This window comes from Buteo buteo, chromosome 13 (assembly GCF_964188355.1).
Source record: "Buteo buteo chromosome 13, bButBut1.hap1.1, whole genome shotgun sequence".
NCBI lineage: Eukaryota > Metazoa > Chordata > Aves > Accipitriformes > Accipitridae > Buteo > Buteo buteo.
The window spans coordinates 13,373,166-13,394,698 of record NC_134183.1 but is presented as its reverse complement, the minus strand read 5'-3'; the positions used below and the strand labels follow the sequence as shown (position 1 = coordinate 13,394,698).

The following is a 21,533-nucleotide window of genomic DNA, read 5'->3' as shown; positions in this document are numbered from 1 at the left end:
GCATCCAAGTTCTCTAAGTGCCTTGACTAGTCCAGATTCCCTCCTTAACACCCTTGTCAGATTGTTTATAGGAGATGTATTCATATAGTCAGTAAGACATCAAAATTTTCTAATTATATCTAGTCATGTCAAATGACAATTATGCCCTTAGTTCAGTTTGCCAGACAATGCTTTACCAAAGAAGGTTTGCCAAAAATTTTTTGACCGAAGAAAGAGTAGGCATCTGTAGCATCTGCAGACTAGATCGTATAAAATGTCCCTGCGACAAGTCTGCCCTGTCTCCACGGAAAGCTTCAAGGTAAGTGTATGGGGTCTGCAGGCTTGCAGGAAAAGGATGGTGCCCTTATGTGCCACAGCATTCCTGCTGCCTCCTGCTCATTTCCAGGAGGGGACTCAATTTCTTAACTCAGGTTTTAAATCTGCTTTCAAGGCACCTGCACATTTTCACTCTGGATTTCTGTGCAACATCAAGTAGGGAGTTGCCATTTCTGTTTTACAGTACTGACCAGCTGCCAGCCTGCAAGCCACCCATCTGGTGTCACGAGAGGTAAGAACCTGATTTATTAATTCTTAGAGGGCAGAGAAAGATCCTTTTGGGTGGGATTTCTGGAAGGGTCACTGTTTCACCCTATAATCAAAGCTAGTGTGATTACAGTAGAACATGGTGGGGTGCCCAAGGTTTTAAACTGGCTGTGTTTGAAGTCTCTCACCACTGACGGCAGACCAGAAAATGCCCATGGGGAAATTCTTCAATTCTGCTTAACTGACCTAACAGAGATCAAGGCATGCTGGCTTCCTATCTTTGCTATGGCAGCAGTAGAACTGGACCAAGATGAGCACAGCAGGAAAAAGTGCAAAATTCTGCATTTTACCTGAGAATGTATGAATTAATAAATCCGAGCATACAGACCTTCTAACCACCTTTGTAAAATGACAGCTGTCTTAGATATTCATTTTCTTACTCCAGACAAAAAAAATATTACCTAATGAATAAAGAGGGAATAACTTTTACCAGTGTAGCTAGAGCATTTTCAAGTGCAGTCGGCAAAATTCAGCTACCTACAGGTTTAATAAAGCATCTGAAGAAATACTCTTATTTTTTTAAAGATTTGAGAACTCATCTGTTCCTAGATGTTTTTCAGTAAGTATTTATTTGGGATCTTAATACAGGCTTGGCAATTCCAATTTCAATGCTTGGATTTTATTTCACCCAAGTCAGAACTCTGGGGCTGAAATTATTTAGATATTGTACTGAAGAATAACAAATGCATACAACAAATTAAATTATGGCAGAATATTAAAAGGTCACAAAGCCTTCCCTTTTCTTTCAGTTGACAACTTCATTGCCAAAATTCATGAGTTTCCCACTGCCTTTCTGTTACCATTATATTTAATAGGTAAATGTCCCACAGGTTCAGTGTTTTCCAAGACTGTAGGTCACCTAAACTACCATTTTTCAGAAATGTTATTTCACTGTTCATCCTTTTAACAAAATGTCCTAACTGTATTTCCATTCCTAATAGTGATCTTAGTGAAACTTGCTCAGCAAATTCACTCTTATCTTACAGACACAGTATTCTTAAAGCACCAAACCCACAGTTCTGAAAGGTCATTAAAAGTTGCTCTCCTAAATGTTTGAAGACCTAGACTACATCAGTGAAAACCTCTTATTTTCTAAGTTGACCTAAAAATTGTCTAGTTAGCTCGTGTTCGATGTTCCAAATACTCAGAGTATGAAGACAAACCAAGTCATAGGGTATAAAAATTTTCCCAATCTTACAGAACAGATGTAAATGATCAGTGCCTTTTGTTCCTTCCCATTAGAGCCCTCTGCTGACGTACCTTCAGTAAAGTGCAGACATGACTTCTGCAGACTCTGAGATGGCTGTCTTTGGAGAGGCGGCTCCCTATCTCCGAAAGTCAGAGAAGGAAAGAATTGCAGCCCAGAACAAGCCTTTTGATGCCAAGACATCTGTCTTTGTGGCCCATCCTAAAGAATCCTTTGTGAAAGGGACAATCCAGAGCAAGGAATCAGGGAAGGTCACTGTCAAGACTGAAGGTGGAGAGGTGAGTGAAAAACAAGACTGAAGGACACCATTTGATTCCCACTCTAAGCTTTTAGCTGACATACATGGATCTTTTGTTTCCTTGGCAGACTCTGACTGTGAAGGATGATCAGGTCTTCCCCATGAACCCTCCCAAGTACGATAAAGTCGAGGACATGGCCATGATGACCCACCTCCATGAACCCGCTGTGCTGTACAACCTCAAAGAGCGTTATGCAGCATGGATGATCTACGTAAGTAGCAGCAAGAGTCTTCCTCTGGGGAGCTAGGAGGAACTGCTCTGCCAGGCTGGGTAGCTAGGAGGAACTGCTCTGCCAGGCTAAGTGGAAGCCAACGTGCTGTCTCCCTTCCTCGCAGACCTACTCAGGTCTCTTCTGCGTCACTGTCAACCCCTACAAGTGGCTGCCGGTGTACAACCCGGAGGTGGTGTTGGCCTACAGAGGCAAGAAGCGCCAGGAGGCCCCTCCACACATCTTCTCCATCTCTGACAATGCCTATCAGTTCATGCTGACTGGTGAGTGCTTGATGTCCCTCACAGCAATCTAAACCAAAAAGCCACACTGATCTCACTGGAGCATGTGACAAGCCAGCTAAAACCACCATGGAGCTGTATGACAGAACTTGATTGAGTTGTGCAGGAATTAATTTCAAGTGAAACTGACCCAGAAGCATACATGGACTCAACACTGTGTTTTATTTGCAATTCACTTATAAAATTCTACACTCTCCCACTGCAGAAATACTATTTGACTCTGCTGCTTTTTTTCAGTGATAGGAAACAAAAAGTTACTATTCCATGTAATTCCCTATTTTGAACACAGGTAGGCAGTTTGATTAGATTTCTTGATGAGAACTGTGTGAAAGGCAAGTGGATGCACAGCTTGTCTCAGGATCACATGCTTCTGACAGCTCTATGCATCGATTTGGGCTTATACTTACTACTGTTAGGACCTGGAAGGGAAATAGGTACTCTTGGACTTTCTGAAGAAGCCCCAACTTAGATTTACAGCTTTACTTCTCATTCAGCTCAGTGTTACCCAGGTCAACTGCTAACACTATCTTTCATTCTGCCACTTTCACAGATCGCGAGAACCAGTCGATCCTGATCACGTATGTACACACCCTGGTCGGGTCCCCGCTGGGCTGCCCCATGCCAGGGGACCTCCAGCCTGACCACATACTCTCTGCTTCTGTCTTTGGTTTGACAGCGGAGAATCTGGTGCAGGGAAGACTGTGAACACAAAACGTGTCATCCAGTACTTTGCAACAATTGCAGCAAGTGGGGAGAAGAAGAAGGAAGAGCAGTCAGGCAAAATGCAGGTAAATTAATAGATACTGTCTTGAATCAAAGCTTTCCTCTGTTCCTGACATGATTTTTGCAAATGAAAGCCAGCAATAATTATCATCCTGCAGGGAACGCTTGAGGATCAAATCATCAGCGCCAACCCACTGCTGGAGGCCTTTGGAAATGCCAAGACCGTGAGGAATGACAACTCCTCACGCTTTGTAAGTTGTGGCTTTGGACAAAATCTCTCCCTCTCATTACAAGATAAGTGATGGCCCTGGCAGTATTCCACATAAAGGAGATGTCAAAGGAACCCATCCAGGCTGAAATGCTGCTGCTTCTCCTTAACAGGGCAAATTCATCAGAATCCACTTCGGAGCTACAGGCAAACTGGCTTCTGCTGACATTGAAACTTGTAAGAGACTCTCCTGGCCTGATCCCATTCCTTCCTAAAGACTGACCTCCGTGTGCCTTCCTGTGCCTAACTCTTTCTACCTTCCTTTCCAGATCTGCTGGAGAAGTCCAGAGTCACTTTCCAGCTCAAGGCAGAAAGAAGCTACCACATATTTTATCAAATTACCTCCAACAAGAAGCCAGAACTAATTGGTAGGAGGGATCACTGAGCTTTTTGGAAGAAGATGAATGAGCAACATTTAACTAAATTACAAAACCAGTGAAATTTAACCCATGAACCCATTTGTTTTCAGAAATGCTCCTCATCACCACCAACCCATATGACTACCCTTTTGTGAGTCAAGGTGAGATCACTGTTCCCAGCATTGATGACAAGGAGGAGCTCATGGCTACAGATGTAAGTAACTTACAGAACAGGTCAACAGGCACAGATCATACATCACATAACAAGCAAATATTTCACTTTGTTGATTGTATTACCAGAGTGCCATTGACATCCTGGGCTTCACTGCTGATGAGAAGACTGCCATCTACAAGCTGACAGGGGCTGTCATGCACTACGGGAACTTGAAGTTCAAGCAGAAGCCAAGAGAGGAGCAGGCAGAGCCAGATGGAACAGAAGGTATTATCAAACTCAATAATTAACCATTCTGTAAGCCACTATGGATGTGGAAGACAGCAGAAGTTATTCTTTGTTGGACTTAGTATCGTAAGGAAAACAATAAGCCAGAAAAAACCCTGTTCCTTGTCCTCTTCTCAGTACATCAAGTTCCCTGAACTCAGAATATTTCTATCTTATGCTATAAACAATTAATAGTTTAAACTGTCCTTTATACACTTCCAGGAAGTCAGGAGCGATGGATGTCCTTTCTATAACATTATTAGTTATACCTTTGTTGGAATATAGCTTGCAATTGTGAAACAGCCAAGTGGTTCGGCTCTAACAGGATGGGGAGACCATGGTCCCATGCACCATCACCTGTCAGATGCTCAGGGAACTCTGGTGTGAGAGGTGTATTTGATTCCTCTCCTTTGTTGGTGCAGGACCTACAATCCACATCTTCAGGTCTCTGAGCAATGGCTCCTCTTGCTAAAGGACAAGGCAGAAGGTGGGAAGTACCATAGGTAAAAGGATGAAACCCAGTGAGTTTTACTGAACATCAGAAACCAAAGCTCAGAAAGGGTTGTAGACTCTGGATCTGAAAGAGAACAGATATCCTCTCTGTGTTCCACCCTAAATATTGGGTGTTTTTGATCACCTGAATGTAGATCAGTGCCTGACTGTTGTCACTGCAGGTCCTGAGTTATGCGTGTACTACAAATATTCAGACTGGCAAGCTGCAGCTTTCAATTTTGTGCCAGGAGATTTCTGAAAATATCATACTTTCTACATGTTTCAGTGAAGAATTTAAAACATAAATTCTTTTAGAAAAGCTCGATATGCATAATGATGACTTGGATGTTACCAAGATTCCCTCTATGGGCATCTATCGAAACATTTCAAAGAACAGAAATCTGAACCCTGCAGCCTTTAGAGAATGCTCCAGGATTCAAAGTCTATGTGACACTAAATTCTTCCTTCTTCCACTCCCTCTTTAGTGGCTGACAAGGCTGCCTACCTTATGGGTCTGAATTCAGCTGACATGCTCAAGGCACTGTGCTACCCCCGAGTCAAGGTTGGGAATGAATATGTGACCAAGGGTCAAACTGCACAGCAGGTAAGAATCTGTGGCAACCTGGAACCATGTTTTGAATTAAGATCCTTTTGATTCTCGTCTGCCCTGTATGGTAACTCCAGGCATTTATATTTCTTGTAGGTGCACAATGCTGTAGGTGCTTTAGCAAAGGCTGTCTATGAGAGGATGTTCTTGTGGATGGTTGTTCGTATCAATCAACAGCTGGATACGAAGCAGCCTAGACAGTACTTTATTGGTGTCCTGGACATTGCTGGCTTTGAGATCTTTGATGTAAGTAACAAAGATTTGGTAAGAGCTATTTGGAAGTGACAATTGGATGTTATGATCACTCTGAGACATATTTTTAAAGAGGATGTAATATCATCACATAATTATTTGCAGCTATTTGCCTTTTTTTATCATGAAGTAAAAAAAAAGACCTTTCAAAGGACTCATCTTATTTCAAGATGTGCAAACTCAGAAGTACAGAATGGTACAATCAGAAATATTCCTTGGTTTAAATGATCAAGGACAAGACAGTATTAAACCATGTATATCATGATAGGCCTAAGCTTGAGTTTTTTCTCCCTGTAATTTGGTCTCAAATTATGCAGGAAATTTATTTTATCTTCACGTTTTTATCAATGAAAAAAAATCCCTTGTGGACAATTAATTTGATGTATTTCTCTGTTTTGTAACATAGACATAAAGCAGACTGAAGAAAGGCATAGACTTGACAACGAAGCCAAGATAACTGCATTCCTTATTTTTAAAGTATGAGGTTTTGCAATTATTGCTGCATCTTGCAAATATGGGTCTTTCTTATTTTATTTCCAGTTTAACAGCTTTGAGCAGCTGTGCATCAACTTCACCAATGAGAAACTGCAGCAGTTCTTCAACCACCACATGTTCGTGCTGGAGCAGGAGGAGTACAAGAAAGAAGGAATTGAGTGGACATTCATTGACTTTGGGATGGACCTGGCTGCCTGCATTGAGCTCATTGAGAAGGTATCCTTCCTATTCAGAAATTCTGTAATTACTTGGTCTCATTTTTCAAAGGGGTCTTCTGTGTTCATGTCCAAATATTCATCTTTTGTTATTCAAAATACCTTGCCATGTAATTTATTTTTTCTGTCAAGTGAGACATGAAAGAGATTTCACACAGCTTTGTGGCAGCAAATCCTTACTGATCTCTTTTCAAGTGCCAAAAGATTGTTAAACTCCCAACAAGAGTGCTCTTGCAAGACAGCTGGAGTCAATATCCAGGTCAGCATGTCCTCCTCACCTTTCAGCTCTAACAGACTTGTGCTTGTACAGCAGAATCCCTATATCTTTGTAAAATTAACATAGAAGATGGACATACATAACTGTTAGCACACACTCACACTTAACACGGTCATCCTTTGACTGACAATGAGAAGGCAGTCACGATACACATGAGATGGAAGAGTCAGTGGCTTGCAGGATGATAAGTAGTTAGAATCACAGAATCACAGAACTGCTGAGGTTTGAAGGTAGGTCTGGATATCACTTAGTCCACCCCCCTTTGTCAAGACAGAGTCAGCTAGAGGGAGTTGCTCAGGACCACGTCCAGTTGGATTTTTAATATCTCCAAGGGTGGAGACTCCACAGATACACTGGGGAACCTTTCCAACTTTTGACCACACTCACAGCAAAGAAGATTTTTTATTCTGTTTAAATGGAATTTTGTGTATTTCAATTCATGCCTGTTCCATCTTATCCTGTCACTGGACACCACTGAGAAACCTTTAGCTCTGTCTCCTTTATCCCCTTCCATTAGGTATTTATACAGATTGATAAGATCCCCCAGAGCCTTCTCTTTTCCAGGCTGAACAGTCCCATCTCTCTCAGCTTGTCCTTGTATGTCAGATGTTCCAGTCACTTAAATACCTTCATGGCCTGTCACAGTGTTCACTCTACTATGTCCACGTTTGTCTTGTACTGGGGAGCCAAGAACTGGACACAGCAGTTTCTCAGCAGAGCTGAGTAGAGTGGAAGGATCGCTTCCCTTGAGCTGCTGGCAATACTTAATGCAGCCCAGGATGAGCTGGCTGCTTTTGCCGCGAGGGTGTACTATTGGCTCATGTTCAATTTGTCTGAGACATCTGTGTGTGCTTTGAGTCCCTCTGGATAAAAAGGTAGTGCTCTGATTTTATAAAGGAAGTTCTCAAGACAAACTAAATTAATTTCCATTAATCTTTATAATTCATTTGGTGTTAAAAAATGTAAGTATGAATATGTTTAATCATACTTTCTAGCAGAAAATGTAATTGAATAATAATCTTTTTTGATGTGTAGCTCAGTCTGTGTTCCACTACTCTGCCTAGATGAAGGTCATTATTGCCCTGAAAACTAAATTACAATCTGTCTTCCTTGTACATTTCTTCCAGCCCATGGGCATCTTCTCCATCCTGGAAGAGGAGTGCATGTTTCCCAAGGCAACTGACACCTCTTTCAAGAACAAGCTCTATGACCAGCACCTGGGCAAGTCCAGCAACTTCCAGAAGCCCAAGCCTACCAAAGGGAAGGTTGAGGCCCACTTCTCCCTGATACACTATGCTGGCACAGTAGACTACAACATCACTGGCTGGCTGGAGAAAAACAAGGACCCCCTGAATGAAACTGTCATTGGGTTGTACCAGAAATCGTCTGTGAAGACACTGGCCTTACTCTTTGCCAACTATGGTGGAGCAGAAGCGGGTTAGTTCTATGAATTCCATATTTTCAGTGACGTACAGCTTACAAAAAGGAATCATAAAAGGCAGTAACAAAAATCTAAAACCTGTTTTATTTATTTTCAATTTTGCAGAGGCCAGTGCTGGAAAGAAAGGTGGCAAGAAGAAGGGTTCTTCCTTCCAGACTGTCTCAGCTCTTTTCCGGGTACAGTAGAGAGTTCACTATTTCTTAGAATCATAGAATCATTTAGGTTGGAAAAGACCTTCAAGATCATCGAGTCCAACCAACATCCATGCCCACTAAACCATGTCCTGTAGTACCTTGTCCATGCGCTTTTTGAATATCTCCAGGGTTGGTGACTCAACCACTTCCCTGGGCAGCCCATTCCAATGTTTGACAACCCTCTCAGTAAAAAATTTTTTCCTAATATCTAACCTAAATCTCCCTTGCCTCAACTTGAGGCCATTTCTTCTCGCCCTATCTCCAGCCACCTGACAGAAGAGACCAACACCCACCTCACTACAACCTCCTTTCAGGTAGTTGTAGAGAGCGATAAGGTCTCCCCTCAGCCTCCTCTTTTCTAGACTAAACAGCCCCAGTTCCCTCAGCCGCTCCTCATAAGACTTGTGCTCCAGGCCCCTCACCAACTTGGTTGCCCTTCTCTGAACATGCTCCAGCAACTCAATGTCTTTCCCGTAGTGAGGGGCCCAAAACTGATCATAGTACTCGAGGTGCGGCCTCACCAGTGCTGAGTACAGGGGAACAACCACCTCCCTGTTCCTGCTGGCCACAGTATTTCTTCCTAAGATGAGGAATAAACCCACAATTTAAAATGGCTAGTCTTTTTTTGACTTAGTTTTGTTAAAAGACCCTGAATTTATTGGGCCATATTTTGCTAAAACTAAATCCACTGTGATCTATTTATGCTCCGTTCCACTGAATGCACAACTTTTCTTATTGTCCGCTTGTCCCAGGATGTTTCCAGACAGAAGAATGCCATACAGAAAACTTCTAAAATGTATCTAAAATATACCAGATTTCCTTCAGATGCCCATCTCTGGCTTTGGAACCTTTTATTTCCCTTTATGAACATTCTGCCTACTGGAGGATGACCTGTTTGCTCCATTTATATTTGTAGTTTTTCTCCATGATTCAGGGATCAATCTCTTACAGTTGAAATACCACCACTCCTTGGCTTACGGATTTTTAAGATGTCAGATACTTGACAGTTCTTAGTCATAACCAAGTCTTGCTGCCTGGCTGCTCCATACACTTCTGCCAGTCTCTCCTGAGGTTATTTATTACCATATTCATCCCTCATTTAGGACTCCCTTCTTGATATAGCCTAATTTCTTCTACAGATCTGCTGTCATATGATTCTTGATCACCTGACAGCCTCTAGCCAGTGCTCTGAAACAGGGCGTTGGCACGTGTGTATGTGCCCCAAGAAAAATAATCATAGCTGTAGTGCCTTGGCCTTGCAAGTGGGAAATTATTGCCAGCATGTATGATTCAAAAATAATGCAGTAAGTCTATGTTTAAAGGTCATAAGACTTTAAGAAGTAATGTTATAGGAGAAATACTATTTGCTGCATTTGGGTTGCATTTCTGTTATGTTTTTAAATTTCTTCCAATATCCCTCTAGTTTAGACATGTTAGTGTTTAGACATCCTAATGTTTTGGCTGCTTAATTTACATACTCTGAGATGTTCTCTGGACGCAACTGCTTCCCTCTACTAATTATAGGCAATAATTATTTATAAATAAGTATACAGATATTAATTAGAAAACAAGGCTGGGATTCATCTCACCTTATTCTCATCTTACCTTACAAGATAAACATGTAATCTAGACATTTAAAACTCATCTTGTCATTTTTGTTTCGTTTGCTTTCAGTGGGGAAACCAGGAAGGTTCTATGTAGTGTGCTCCATATGACCTATCTTAAATGCCTACAGCAGTATGCTTCAAACTGCCTCATAGAGGTACCTGTTTATCTCTCTCGGTACATCCAATGGAAGATGGATATAATTTCTAATTAAGGCATTCCAGTAGAGTCAGTGAAATGTAAAAAAATTGTATGTTTAAGAGTATAGTATTTCCTACAGATTAATCAGAAGAACTTTATAAATGAAGTTAATAACAGCAAAGATCTGTGGAAAGTCAGAAAAACTGATGCAGGGGGCTTCAGGTTAGGATTCTGCGAGCTAATTTTTGTCTGATATCTCATCTCATTTCAGAGGACTTGATGCTTACAGTGGAAATTACATTTGCTAATATAAACTTTTGTTAATGATTCTCCCAGGAGAATTTAAACAAGCTGATGACCAATCTGCGAAGCACCCACCCCCATTTTGTACGCTGCATCATCCCAAATGAAACGAAAACACCTGGTAAGAGACTCATATATAGAAGGTTTTTCAGTATGGTGCAGGTCTTCCCCTCTGTATTACAGAATATAGCATATATTATATTTGTGCTCTGAATTGCTAGGTGCCATGGAGCATGAACTGGTGCTTCACCAGCTGCGGTGTAATGGCGTGCTGGAAGGGATCAGAATTTGCAGGAAAGGATTTCCCAACAGAGTCCTGTATGCAGATTTTAAACAGAGGTCAGACTTCTTCCTCTTACTGGATCATTTTGTCCATCTTGAGTAGCTTGTGAAATTTAAGTTTCACCTCTGGTGACTAAAGCCTTCTCTAAAATTTATGTTTAGTAGTGCTTTTATGTTCTCAACAGTTCTTAGACTATTTCTTGCAGTGTACCAGCCAATTGGTCCCAACAACAGACCTCTTTATATTCATAGAATCATAGAATCATTTAGGTTGGAAAAGACTCTTAAGATCATTGAGTTCAATGCAAGTTCTTCTGTTTTCTCCCCCAGATACAAAGTATTAAATGCAAGTGCTATCCCAGAGGGACAGTTCATTGACAGCAAGAAGGCTTGTGAGAAACTTCTTGGATCAATTGATATAGACCACACTCAATACAAATTTGGTCACACCAAGGTACAAGAACGGTTTGTTTCAAGTACTATGTATTTTTGTTTTGCATGGCTTGAGAATGATACTCAGATTCTCCAGATAGTATGTGAAATTATCAAATAGTGTATTTAAAATAAATCAAATAAGTACTTATTGACTCAACATTTGAATAAAACTGAAATTCATTGCCATAGGATGATTTGATTAAGGGTTCCTAATTTAAGACAAAGTTGTAGAGTAAAAGAATCAAAGTTTAATAAAAACAAAGGCAAAATGTCTGGCTATTATAGTTCCTCAACTGCAGGTAACTGGAAACTTGGAGATGTAAAAGAAGATCTATCACTACACACATTCTTTGTGCTTTTGCTCTTTCTCTTAACTTCTCATATTATCTGCCATGGGGGACAGGGTACTGGGCCACACTGAACAACAAGCACATACATCGCACCTATTTTCATGTTCTTACCTAAGGTGTTCTTCAAAGCTGGGCTGATAGGCCTCTTGGAAGAGATGAGGGATGAGAAGCTGGCACAGCTCATCACCCGCACACAAGCCAGGTGCAGGGGCTTCCTGATGAGAGTGGAATACCAAAGAATGGTGGAGAGGAGGTAGACATTTCTTCAAATTAGGTTCACTGTATATGGCTTATTGTATCATCATGGTCTAAAGACTTAATATTAATTTGACTTACCTTTCAGAGAGTCCATCTTTTGCATCCAGTACAATATTCGTGCATTCATGAACGTCAAGCACTGGCCCTGGATGAAGCTGTTCTTCAAGATCAAGCCCTTGCTGAAGAGTGCAGAATCTGAGAAGGAAATGGCCAACATGAAACAAGAGTTTGAGAAAATCAAAGAAGAGCTTGCGAAGTCTGAGGCAAAGAGGAAGGAGCTGGAGGAGAAAATGGTGAAACTGGTGCAGGAGAAAAACGATCTGCAGCTCCAAGTGCAGGCTGTGAGTACTACCATTGTGCCTCATCCTAACTGAACTGTGACTATTGGGCTGATATTTATGACTACATTTTCAAAAGACACATTGAAACTACAATTTAATTCAGTTCAACTGTATTTCATTAAGTGGTGCTCTTAAAAATATAACTAGCTTTATTAAGGACTGTCAGGAGTTTGTAGTCAAGATATTTCATAGGTGAGATTTTCTATGGTACATGCTGAGGTCTCTACCATATGCATTCAGTTAAAGTGCATCAGAGCAATCAAGGAACTTTACTTTTATTAGTATAATGTTTGTTCTTCTAGTAATTTTTTCCTACTGCTCCAAAACTGAGTGTGCCTGTTCTTATACACACATGATTAGGAATTCTTAGGACAAGTTAATAGGACATTTCTCTCCTCTCTTTATTCTCTAATTAAACAAGATAACTTGTTTCTTTTTGGTGTAGGTGGTGGCTTAGCTGTTACAAACATTGCTATATTGTAATACTGAACTAACTGAGAGGAAACAGAATTTAATATTCTCAATCACCCTTCTAAATCACTTACAATCATTACAAAAAATTATGTGGTACACCTACGGTGTTGTAATGCTGAGGTTTCTAAATTAAATGATTCACAAAATAGAAAAGACTGTATACTCAAAGTAATACTATGCAGCATATGTGACATGTAGGAAAATTTACATGCCCCCCTTTTAAAAGAATCTTGAACTGTAAAAAGATTAAAAAAATCCACTCACTGCTAAAATCATCATATTGCTTTCATATTATTTCTGCTAGACTGAAACTTGAGACAAAATATAACAAATACCACAGGACGTCTGTTGCAAAAAAAGCCTAGAGATGAATTTTCCAGCAACTTCCTTTCTTCTTAGCCGATGAGGGTCTGACAGAGAAAAGACAAAGCTGCTAGATGCTGAATATTTTGGGGCCATGGTGATGAAAAGCTAAATCAGAAACTGTTGCTTCAGAAAGACAGTAGGGTAAAAAAAGAGACATACAGGAATGATGTGAGCATAACTGTGACTTTGGTATTTATATGTATCTTGGCACATAGTTATCACTTGGCACTTCATAAATGTGGGAGATATTCCTATGAGTAAACCCCAATTTATGTACTTTGTTCTAATGTTTGATATTATGGGATGATGTTGGATTCTATACCTTGCACAAATATGTAAATAATTGGGCTTTCATGTAGATTGAAGGAATTTTATTTGGTTTTAGCTTTCAAAACTAGCTGTTTCAAAATGAACAATATAAAATAAATTCTATATTAAATTTCATTCTGTTGGAACATAAACCAAATTTTTAACTACAAAATTGCTATCCAGGACTCGAAACTGTGAAGGTAAGCATCTCGATATTACCTCAAAAACATATCCCTAAAAATGGTATTTTTCCACCAGGAAGCTGATGCTTTGGCTGATGCTGAGGAAAGGTGTGACCAGCTTATCAAAACCAAAATCCAGCTGGAAGCCAAAGTTAAAGAGGTGACTGAAAGGGCTGAGGATGAGGAAGAAATTAATGCTGAGCTGACAGCCAAGAAGAGGAAATTGGAGGATGAATGTTCAGAGCTGAAGAAAGATATTGATGATCTTGAGTTAACACTGGCCAAGGTTGAGAAGGAAAAACATGCCACCGAAAACAAAGTACGAGGCAGAAGATGTCACTCTCACAGAAAAGACCTCTGTTTGTTATACAGTATAAAATTTTTACACATCATTTTTTATCTGCATGTGCTCCCTTCTTTTAAAAGGTGAAAAACCTCACAGAGGAGATGGCAGCCCTGGACGAGACCATTGTGAAGCTGACAAAAGAGAAGAAAGCCCTCCAAGAGGCCCATCAGCAGACACTGGATGACCTGCAGGCAGAAGAGGACAAAGTCAATACGCTGACCAAAGCTAAGACCAAGCTGGAGCAGCAAGTGGATGACGTAAGCACACAGGCGTACCTCGAGAACAGGACAGGTACGGAGTGAGTTAAACCTGGCTGACGGAGTGCTGATGGTCTTGTTTGTTTTAGCTGGAAGGGTCCCTGGAGCAAGAGAAGAAACTGCGCATGGACCTTGAGAGAGCTAAGAGGAAACTTGAAGGAGACCTGAAGCTGGCCCATGACAGCATAATGGATTTGGAAAATGATAAGCAGCAGCTGGATGAGAAGCTGAAGAAGTAAGTGGGGCTGTGGGGCACCTGAGTGCTGGGCTGGTGCACCTGTCTTTTTGCTTTGAGCTCTGACATGGTTTGCTTTGCCCAAAGGAAAGACTTTGAAATCAGCCAGATCCAGAGCAAAATTGAGGATGAGCAACTTCTGGGCATGCAGTTACAGAAGAAGATCAAGGAGCTGCAGGCAAGTCTTTGTTCCTTCCCCTCTCTCACCCAGTCTCAGGTCAAGTAGGAGGAGGGCATAGGTGTGAAGGGTCCCCTAATGTTCCCCAGGCTCGTATTGAGGAACTGGAGGAGGAAATTGAGGCAGAGCGAACCTCTCGGGCAAAAGCCGAGAAGCATCGGGCTGACCTCTCGAGGGAGCTAGAGGAGATCAGCGAGCGCCTGGAAGAAGCAGGAGGGGCTACTGCAGCTCAGATTGAGATGAACAAGAAGCGTGAAGCAGAATTTCAGAAGATGCGCCGTGACCTCGAAGAGGCCACGCTGCAGCACGAAGCCACAGCTGCCGCCCTGCGGAAGAAGCACGCGGACAGCACAGCTGAGCTTGGGGAGCAGATCGACAACCTGCAGCGAGTGAAGCAGAAACTGGAGAAGGAGAAGAGTGAGCTGAAGATGGAGATTGACGACTTGGCCAGTAACATGGAGTCTGTCTCCAAAGCCAAGGTACACAAATACTTTTATTAGTAGTTTGAGAACAATTTAATATTCTTGTTTAATCTTATCTTATTTAATTGTTATCAGGTTATAATATAACTGTTATCTCCAAATCTAACGTATAGAACTGTGGGCGTATGCACATTGTCCCCAGATATGTAAACTGCATCTTCTAGACACATTTTCCTGCTGTAACTAAGGCAGAATCGAAGTATTAACTCTATTTTCTTATGTGTGATTGACACCTAGGCAAATCTGGAGAAGATGTGCCGCACTCTGGAGGACCAACTAAGTGAATATAAAACAAAGGAGGAGCAGAATCAGCGCATGATTAGCGATCTCAGTGCTCAAAGAGCTCGTCTGCAGACAGAATCTGGTATGGCACTTCCATCTCTAGTTTGGAAATGGGCGAACCCCCCGCATGACTCTCTTGGCTGTTAAAATGTTTTCTTGATTACAAACTTTCCCAGGTGAATATGCACGTCAGGTGGATGAAAAAGATGCTTTAATTTCTCAGCTGTCTAGAGGGAAACAGGCTTTCACCCAGCAGATTGAAGAATTGAAGCGGCAACTAGAGGAAGAGATAAAGGTGAAGATATTTCGTTGTACATATGAAATAAATATTTTACATCATATTGTTTTTGGTGTGGTGTTCAAGAGTTCAAAAGGTGATTTAATTAAAAGTTCAAAACATCCCATTAGGTCATGCAATGTAGGCCCCATCAGGGCAGGACTCCCAACTTTTTGCGGTATACCCGACCTTGGCTTTTATGTTTTTCATGCAGTCAGTTAATTACTATTTCTCTGGGATATATTCCAGTGTCTAAGTGCCAGTAAGACAAAATTTCCCAGGATATATCTACTCTTTATTGCAATCTTTTGCCACTAGGCCAAGAATGCCCTGGCCCATGGCTTGCAGTCTGCTCGCCATGACTGTGACTTGCTCCGGGAACAATATGAGGAGGAGCAGGAAGCCAAGAGTGAGCTGCAGCGTGCCCTGTCCAAGGCCAACAGTGAAGTGGCCCAGTGGAGAACCAAATACGAGACAGACGCTATTCAGCGCACGGAGGAGCTGGAGGAAGCCAAGTATGTGGGGAATGTGGGGAAGGCTGGCAGAAACCAATGATGAAATTTTGAAGAGACCACTGAGATACTGAAAGGCAAAAGCCTTGGAGTAGGTTGGGGAGGAGTTATATGAAACAGAAATATGTACTTTAAAGGGTGCGGTTTTGAAAAACACAAGGAAAATAGACTACATGACAAAGAATGCAGGAGAAAGACAATGTATAGTGTGCGCAGATGAGATAGCTAGACCATGGGGAAAGAAAATAGGAAGAAAAATGACTGGCTGGGATAGGCTCTACACCGTGTGCATGGAGACCAAATACTGCAAAAAGTGCCTCAGCACTGTGGTGGAAATAAAAAACCAATATCCATTTTAGGCCTCGATTAAGAGCTGTGCTTATCACCTCCCAGAAAGAAGCTGGCACAGCGCCTGCAGGATGCAGAGGAACATGTCGAAGCTGTAAATGCCAAATGTGCTTCCCTGGAAAAGACAAAGCAGAGGCTGCAGAATGAAGTGGAGGACCTGATGATTGACGTGGAGCGAGCAAATGCTGCCTGTGCAGCTCTGGATAAGAAGCAGAAGAACTTTGACAAGGTCTTTTGGGCTCCAGGCCTGGGGTTCCTGGGCAGAGCATCCCCTCCTGATTGCCACATCCACACTGAGGTCCTGTTTCTCTTCAGATCCTGGCAGAATGGAAGCAGAAGTACGAGGAAACACAGGCTGAGCTGGAAGCCTCCCAGAAGGAGTCTCGGTCTCTCAGCACAGAGCTGTTTAAGATGAAGAATGCCTATGAGGAGTCCTTGGACCACCTGGAAACGCTGAAGCGTGAGAACAAGAACTTGCAGCGTAAGTCCCTGGCCCTCTGCTCCTGGCTGAGCTTTCTTGCTATCCAGCACTACCACCTTTCCGTATGGGTCTGTGCCTGCAGGTTGGCAAAGCTGCCTGTCACCTTGGTGTGGCAGGGCCCTGTGCATTCTGCTCTGTGCCTGACCATGCTGTTGGTCTTTGTTCCCACAGAGGAGATTGCTGACCTCACGGAGCAGATTGCCGAGGGAGGAAAGGCAATTCATGAGCTGGAGAAAGTCAAGAAGCAGATTGAGCAGGAGAAATCTGAAATCCAGGCTGCCTTGGAGGAAGCTGAGGTACATGCCCATAATCACTGGTATTTGCACTAAAAATAGGAGCAATGGGGAAATATGACTAAAAACTGCTTGGTCCTGCTCTGTTCTGGCTGGGGAGTGCAGCCAGCTGAGATTCTTGAAATATTCTGTAATTACCTAGAAAGCAAGCAGTAGTTTTATCTACATTATCGACAAATGCTTGTGTCTACTTGTCCAGGCCTCCCTAGAACATGAAGAGGGGAAGATCCTGCGCCTCCAGCTTGAGCTCAACCAGGTGAAGTCTGAGATTGACAGGAAGATAGCAGAGAAAGATGAGGAGATCGACCAGATGAAGAGAAACCACCTCAGAATCGTAGAGTCCTTGCAGAGCAGCCTGGATGCTGAGATCAGGAGCAGGAATGAAGCCCTGCGTCTGAAGAAGAAGATGGAGGGGGACCTGAATGAAATGGAGATCCAGCTGAGCCATGCCAACCGCGTGGCTGCAGAGGCACAAAAGAACCTGAGAAACACACAGGCAGTGCTCAAGGTCTGTTCAGCAAAGCTACAGAAAGAGAAGAGCCTTCGCTGACATTTTTGGCACCCAAGCACACACTGCCACCTTGCAAATTCTCTTGCCTCTTTTACAGGATACCCAGATACACTTGGACGATGCTCTCAGGACACAGGAGGACCTGAAGGAGCAGGTGGCCATGGTGGAGCGCAGAGCAAACCTGTTGCAGGCTGAAATTGAGGAGCTACGGGCGGCCCTGGAGCAGACAGAGAGGTCGAGGAAAGTGGCTGAGCAGGAGCTTCTGGATGCCACTGAACGTGTGCAGCTTCTCCATACCCAGGTAAGAGTGTGTTGCAGAAGAAGTTGTGCTGACAGTTAATAAACACAGAGGTCTGCTACATACCGGAGGATAAGGAGCACTAGAATGGCCTTGCTACTGCTGTCCACAAGGACAGGCATGCTCAGCACCCATGACCTGAGCCTACCACTGACATTTTGTAAACAATCTTTTTAAAAAGAATTCCAGATCTTGATTTGCAAGCCTGAAGAGTAAAGACTTGGCTCAGGCTGTAGGTTTGGTATTGCAGGCCTCAGGATGCAAGTCTTGCAATCTCTCTTTGTGCAGAACACCAGCTTGATCAACACCAAGAAGAAGCTGGAAACAGACATTGCCCAAATTCAGGGGGAAATGGAGGACACGATCCAGGAAGCCCGCAACGCTGAAGAGAAGGCCAAGAAGGCCATCACAGATGTGAGTCGGGGGCTCTTTTCACTGCTTAAGATGTGTGCCTTCCCCCCAGAACATCTCCAGCCTGAAAATGGCTTTGACCTTTTGCTCTCATCAGGCGGCCATGATGGCAGAAGAGCTGAAGAAGGAGCAGGACACCAGCGCCCACCTGGAGAGGATGAAGAAGAACCTGGACCAGACGGTGAAGGACCTGCAGCACCGTCTGGATGAAGCCGAGCAGTTGGCCCTGAAGGGAGGCAAGAAGCAAATCCAGAAGCTGGAGGCCAGAGTGCGTAGGGCTTTTCTTTGTGCATGAGTGAGCACGTCACGTAAGTAGCCAGCAGGGAAGCTCCAAAGAGGGGGTGCTCATTGCAGGTGCGGGAGCTGGAAGGGGAGGTTGATGCTGAGCAGAAGCGCAGCGCTGAAGCCGTGAAGGGTGTGCGCAAGTACGAGAGGAGGGTGAAGGAGCTGACCTACCAGGTAAGGCAGGAGGCCACCTTAGGCTGACACACCCTCTCGCAGGAACTAAAAATTTTTGCACTTGATTGCCAAGGGGAATTGCTAACTCACATTGTGTGGAAATAATTTACTCTCTTTCCTGCTTGCCAACCACTTTAGTCTGAGGAAGACCGTAAGAATATTCTCAGGCTGCAGGATCTGGTGGACAAGCTGCAAATGAAGGTGAAATCCTACAAGAGACAATCTGAAGAGGCTGTAAGTATCACTCTGAGTGCCTGGCAAGAAACTCTTTCCAAGTGGGTAGTATGGTCATTGAGGAGACGATTATAAGAAACTTGGAAAATGCCAGTGGTCAATAATGGATGGCTTCAAGATCTTTGAAATGCTTATAAATTAGCCTAACCTTTGCAAATTAAATCAATGAGCAAACAAGAAGGCTAATGAGGAGGGCAAGTGCACATTACATTTTTTTGCATTAGAACAACAAAGTGATCTGTAAGAAGGAGTTCTTATTAATAATACTGATAGTACAATGTATTAAGAAGTTTTGAAAAGAACGTATTTTCAGAATTTTGAAATTCATATAACTACCTTTACAAAAGATGCCTGTGATGCTTGGAATTCAGAGAAGCTTGGTAGTTATGTGGAAGCAAATGACCTGCCAAAACTCCTGCCTAGGAACACAGAAAATGTTGCATAAGAAATCCTTCTGATTCAGCATATGCTCATCTACTACAGGGAATTCCACGTTTTAGTTATGGCCAGGGAAATTTCAGATAGAGAAGGTGTTGGAAATATATTCCCAAGCCACACTGTGCACTGCATTTAGAATTGTGCAAGGAGCCTTTGCCTTTTTCTGGGCATGCAGCAATCAGGGATGAATTGAGGGAAGTCCTGCAGCCCCTGAATTTATGGATGTCTCAGCATGGCTTCTTTGCTGCTGCAAACAGTGCAGTACAGACAAAGGCTTCTGGACTCAGATAAGGGGATTTGTGAGAGGGACCCTGAGGAGATCTCATGGACTCACCACCTCTTACAAATTCCTAACCCTATCTCAGAGTATGCAGAGGTAGTTGAACATTTAATTCCAGAGGTAACAAAATCTGATTTCCAGCTGCCCAGTTTCTTTCCTTCCCACATTCCAGAGCAGAATTGTGTTCAAATCCTGTTGTTCTCTGTCTACAATGGATCTTCTAAAAAGGGGAGAGTGAGGAGATCTGTGTTAGGCTTAGGTGTAAGCAGAAGCAGTGGTGGGTGGGGGATGGAGGTTTGTGCCTTCTCCTGAGGAAGATTCACAGCCCCACAAGGCCGAGGCACAGGAGGAGTGAAACCCCTGCCCTGGGCTCCTCACCACCGACTCCCTCTCCCCGCACAGGAGGAGCTGTCCAATGTCAATCTCTCCAAGTTCCGAAAGATCCAGCATGAGCTGGAGGAAGCTGAGGAGCGGGCTGACATTGCAGAGTCGCAGGTCAACAAGCTCCGAGCGAAGAGTCGGGAGTTTCATAGGAAGATAGAAGAGGAAGAGTGAGGATGTCATGAGGCAGCAAAGCGACCTGAGGGCTGCACAAAATGTGAACCTTTTGGTCGCTTTCTTCTGCAATGAGTCTTTGTACCCACCTCAATGTCTAGAGAATAAAGACCGTAGATTCCTCTGCATACACACTATGAATAGTGCCTTCTTTGTTTTTTTTTCCTGATCAAGTGTGGGATATTGCATTGCAGAACAAGTTTTCTTACATCTCCTGGCTGGGGGAAGGGAGAAGCTAATGCAAACTCTGCATTGAGGACCCACAAACTTAGAGGCTGGCCATTCCTGTGGAGACTACGGAGTCTCTTCCACCGCCAGCAGCTCCTTGCCCTGCTCCTGCCCTCACGTACTCTTAATTCTTGTCCCATTGTCCTTTCAGCACAGCTTACTTCCCATGTGAGAGGCAAGAGAAGGTGATCCCTTTCCTTTTTCCTTTCCCTGCTTTTGTTTTTGATCCTGGCAGTCACAAACCCCAACCATCAGTCTCTGAGTAAGTTATCAGAAGTCACAGGACACTGCACCACGAAGGACCAACTGTGCCTTGGCAGAGATGATTTTCGGCACACAGAGCACCGTTACGACACATTGATAGTGCCCCTAAGTTGTGCCATCTCTCTTACCCTAGATTCCCTCAGCTGCTGCCACCACCTGCTCCTAGTTTCTCTGCAGTGGACAAAATGCTGGGCCCTGCCTGGGGCCACGTGCTGGAAGGATTGCCCCTTGGGGCCCATTTCTCGCAGGTTGTGTGGCACCAACAGACCTCCTCAACACATCGGCTCAAAGGTCAGCCTTGTCACCTCTCGCACAACAGGCTGCACATGGCGTTGCCTCAGGCAAGAGAAAAGAAGACAACTGATGGGTGTACCCCTCCATTCCTTTCTCACATACCTGTACCTTGCTTTTGGCCTACCTACAGGCTAAACAGACAATATATCTTTGGGAAGAAGGGGAGGGCTTGAGGGAAGAAGGGAAGGGGGAAATTGTCAAACACTTTTTCCTTCATTCAGACCCTGATCTGAGCAGCAGAGGCACTGTGGGCGTGTACAACTGCAAAGTCTCATGTGCTCTATCAGCCGTCTCAGCTAGATCACTCTGATGCATTAAGCCTTGCCTCTAGTTTGGGTGAAAGACAGATGGACAGTGCCAAGGTATGTTAAAGACAAGCCCACAGATGTCTGCCTAAGCTGATGTTTTCATAGAACTGACAGCTCTCGGCTTCCAAGTAACTTTTGTCCCCTATTTTCAGGGAG

At 43.3% G+C, this 21,533-nt stretch overlaps 1 protein-coding gene across 1 annotated transcript; it reads left to right on the top strand.

Annotated features, from left to right (window-relative positions):
• The first annotated feature begins 392 nt into the window (after positions 1 to 392).
• LOC142038893 (myosin heavy chain, skeletal muscle, adult-like) lies at positions 393 to 20,424 on the top strand. Its single transcript, XM_075044821.1, has 39 exons — positions 393 to 547; positions 1,825 to 2,067; positions 2,156 to 2,299; positions 2,424 to 2,580; positions 3,149 to 3,176; positions 3,275 to 3,386; positions 3,480 to 3,572; positions 3,703 to 3,766; positions 3,859 to 3,957; positions 4,059 to 4,162; positions 4,249 to 4,387; positions 5,365 to 5,483; positions 5,583 to 5,732; positions 6,279 to 6,449; positions 7,853 to 8,162; positions 8,272 to 8,342; positions 10,443 to 10,530; positions 10,631 to 10,748; positions 11,022 to 11,145; positions 11,593 to 11,729; positions 11,820 to 12,075; positions 13,483 to 13,725; positions 13,833 to 14,009; positions 14,099 to 14,244; positions 14,332 to 14,422; positions 14,512 to 14,901; positions 15,142 to 15,268; positions 15,363 to 15,481; positions 15,782 to 15,978; positions 16,369 to 16,552; positions 16,639 to 16,804; positions 16,976 to 17,100; positions 17,297 to 17,605; positions 17,706 to 17,909; positions 18,195 to 18,320; positions 18,415 to 18,585; positions 18,672 to 18,776; positions 18,915 to 19,010; positions 20,131 to 20,424. The coding sequence occupies exons 2-39, from the start codon at positions 1,861 to 1,863 to the stop codon at positions 20,281 to 20,283; spliced, it is 5,820 nt and encodes a 1,939-aa protein (XP_074900922.1). The 5' UTR covers positions 393 to 547; positions 1,825 to 1,860; the 3' UTR covers positions 20,284 to 20,424.
• Positions 20,425 to 21,533: the final 1,109 nt, after the last annotated feature.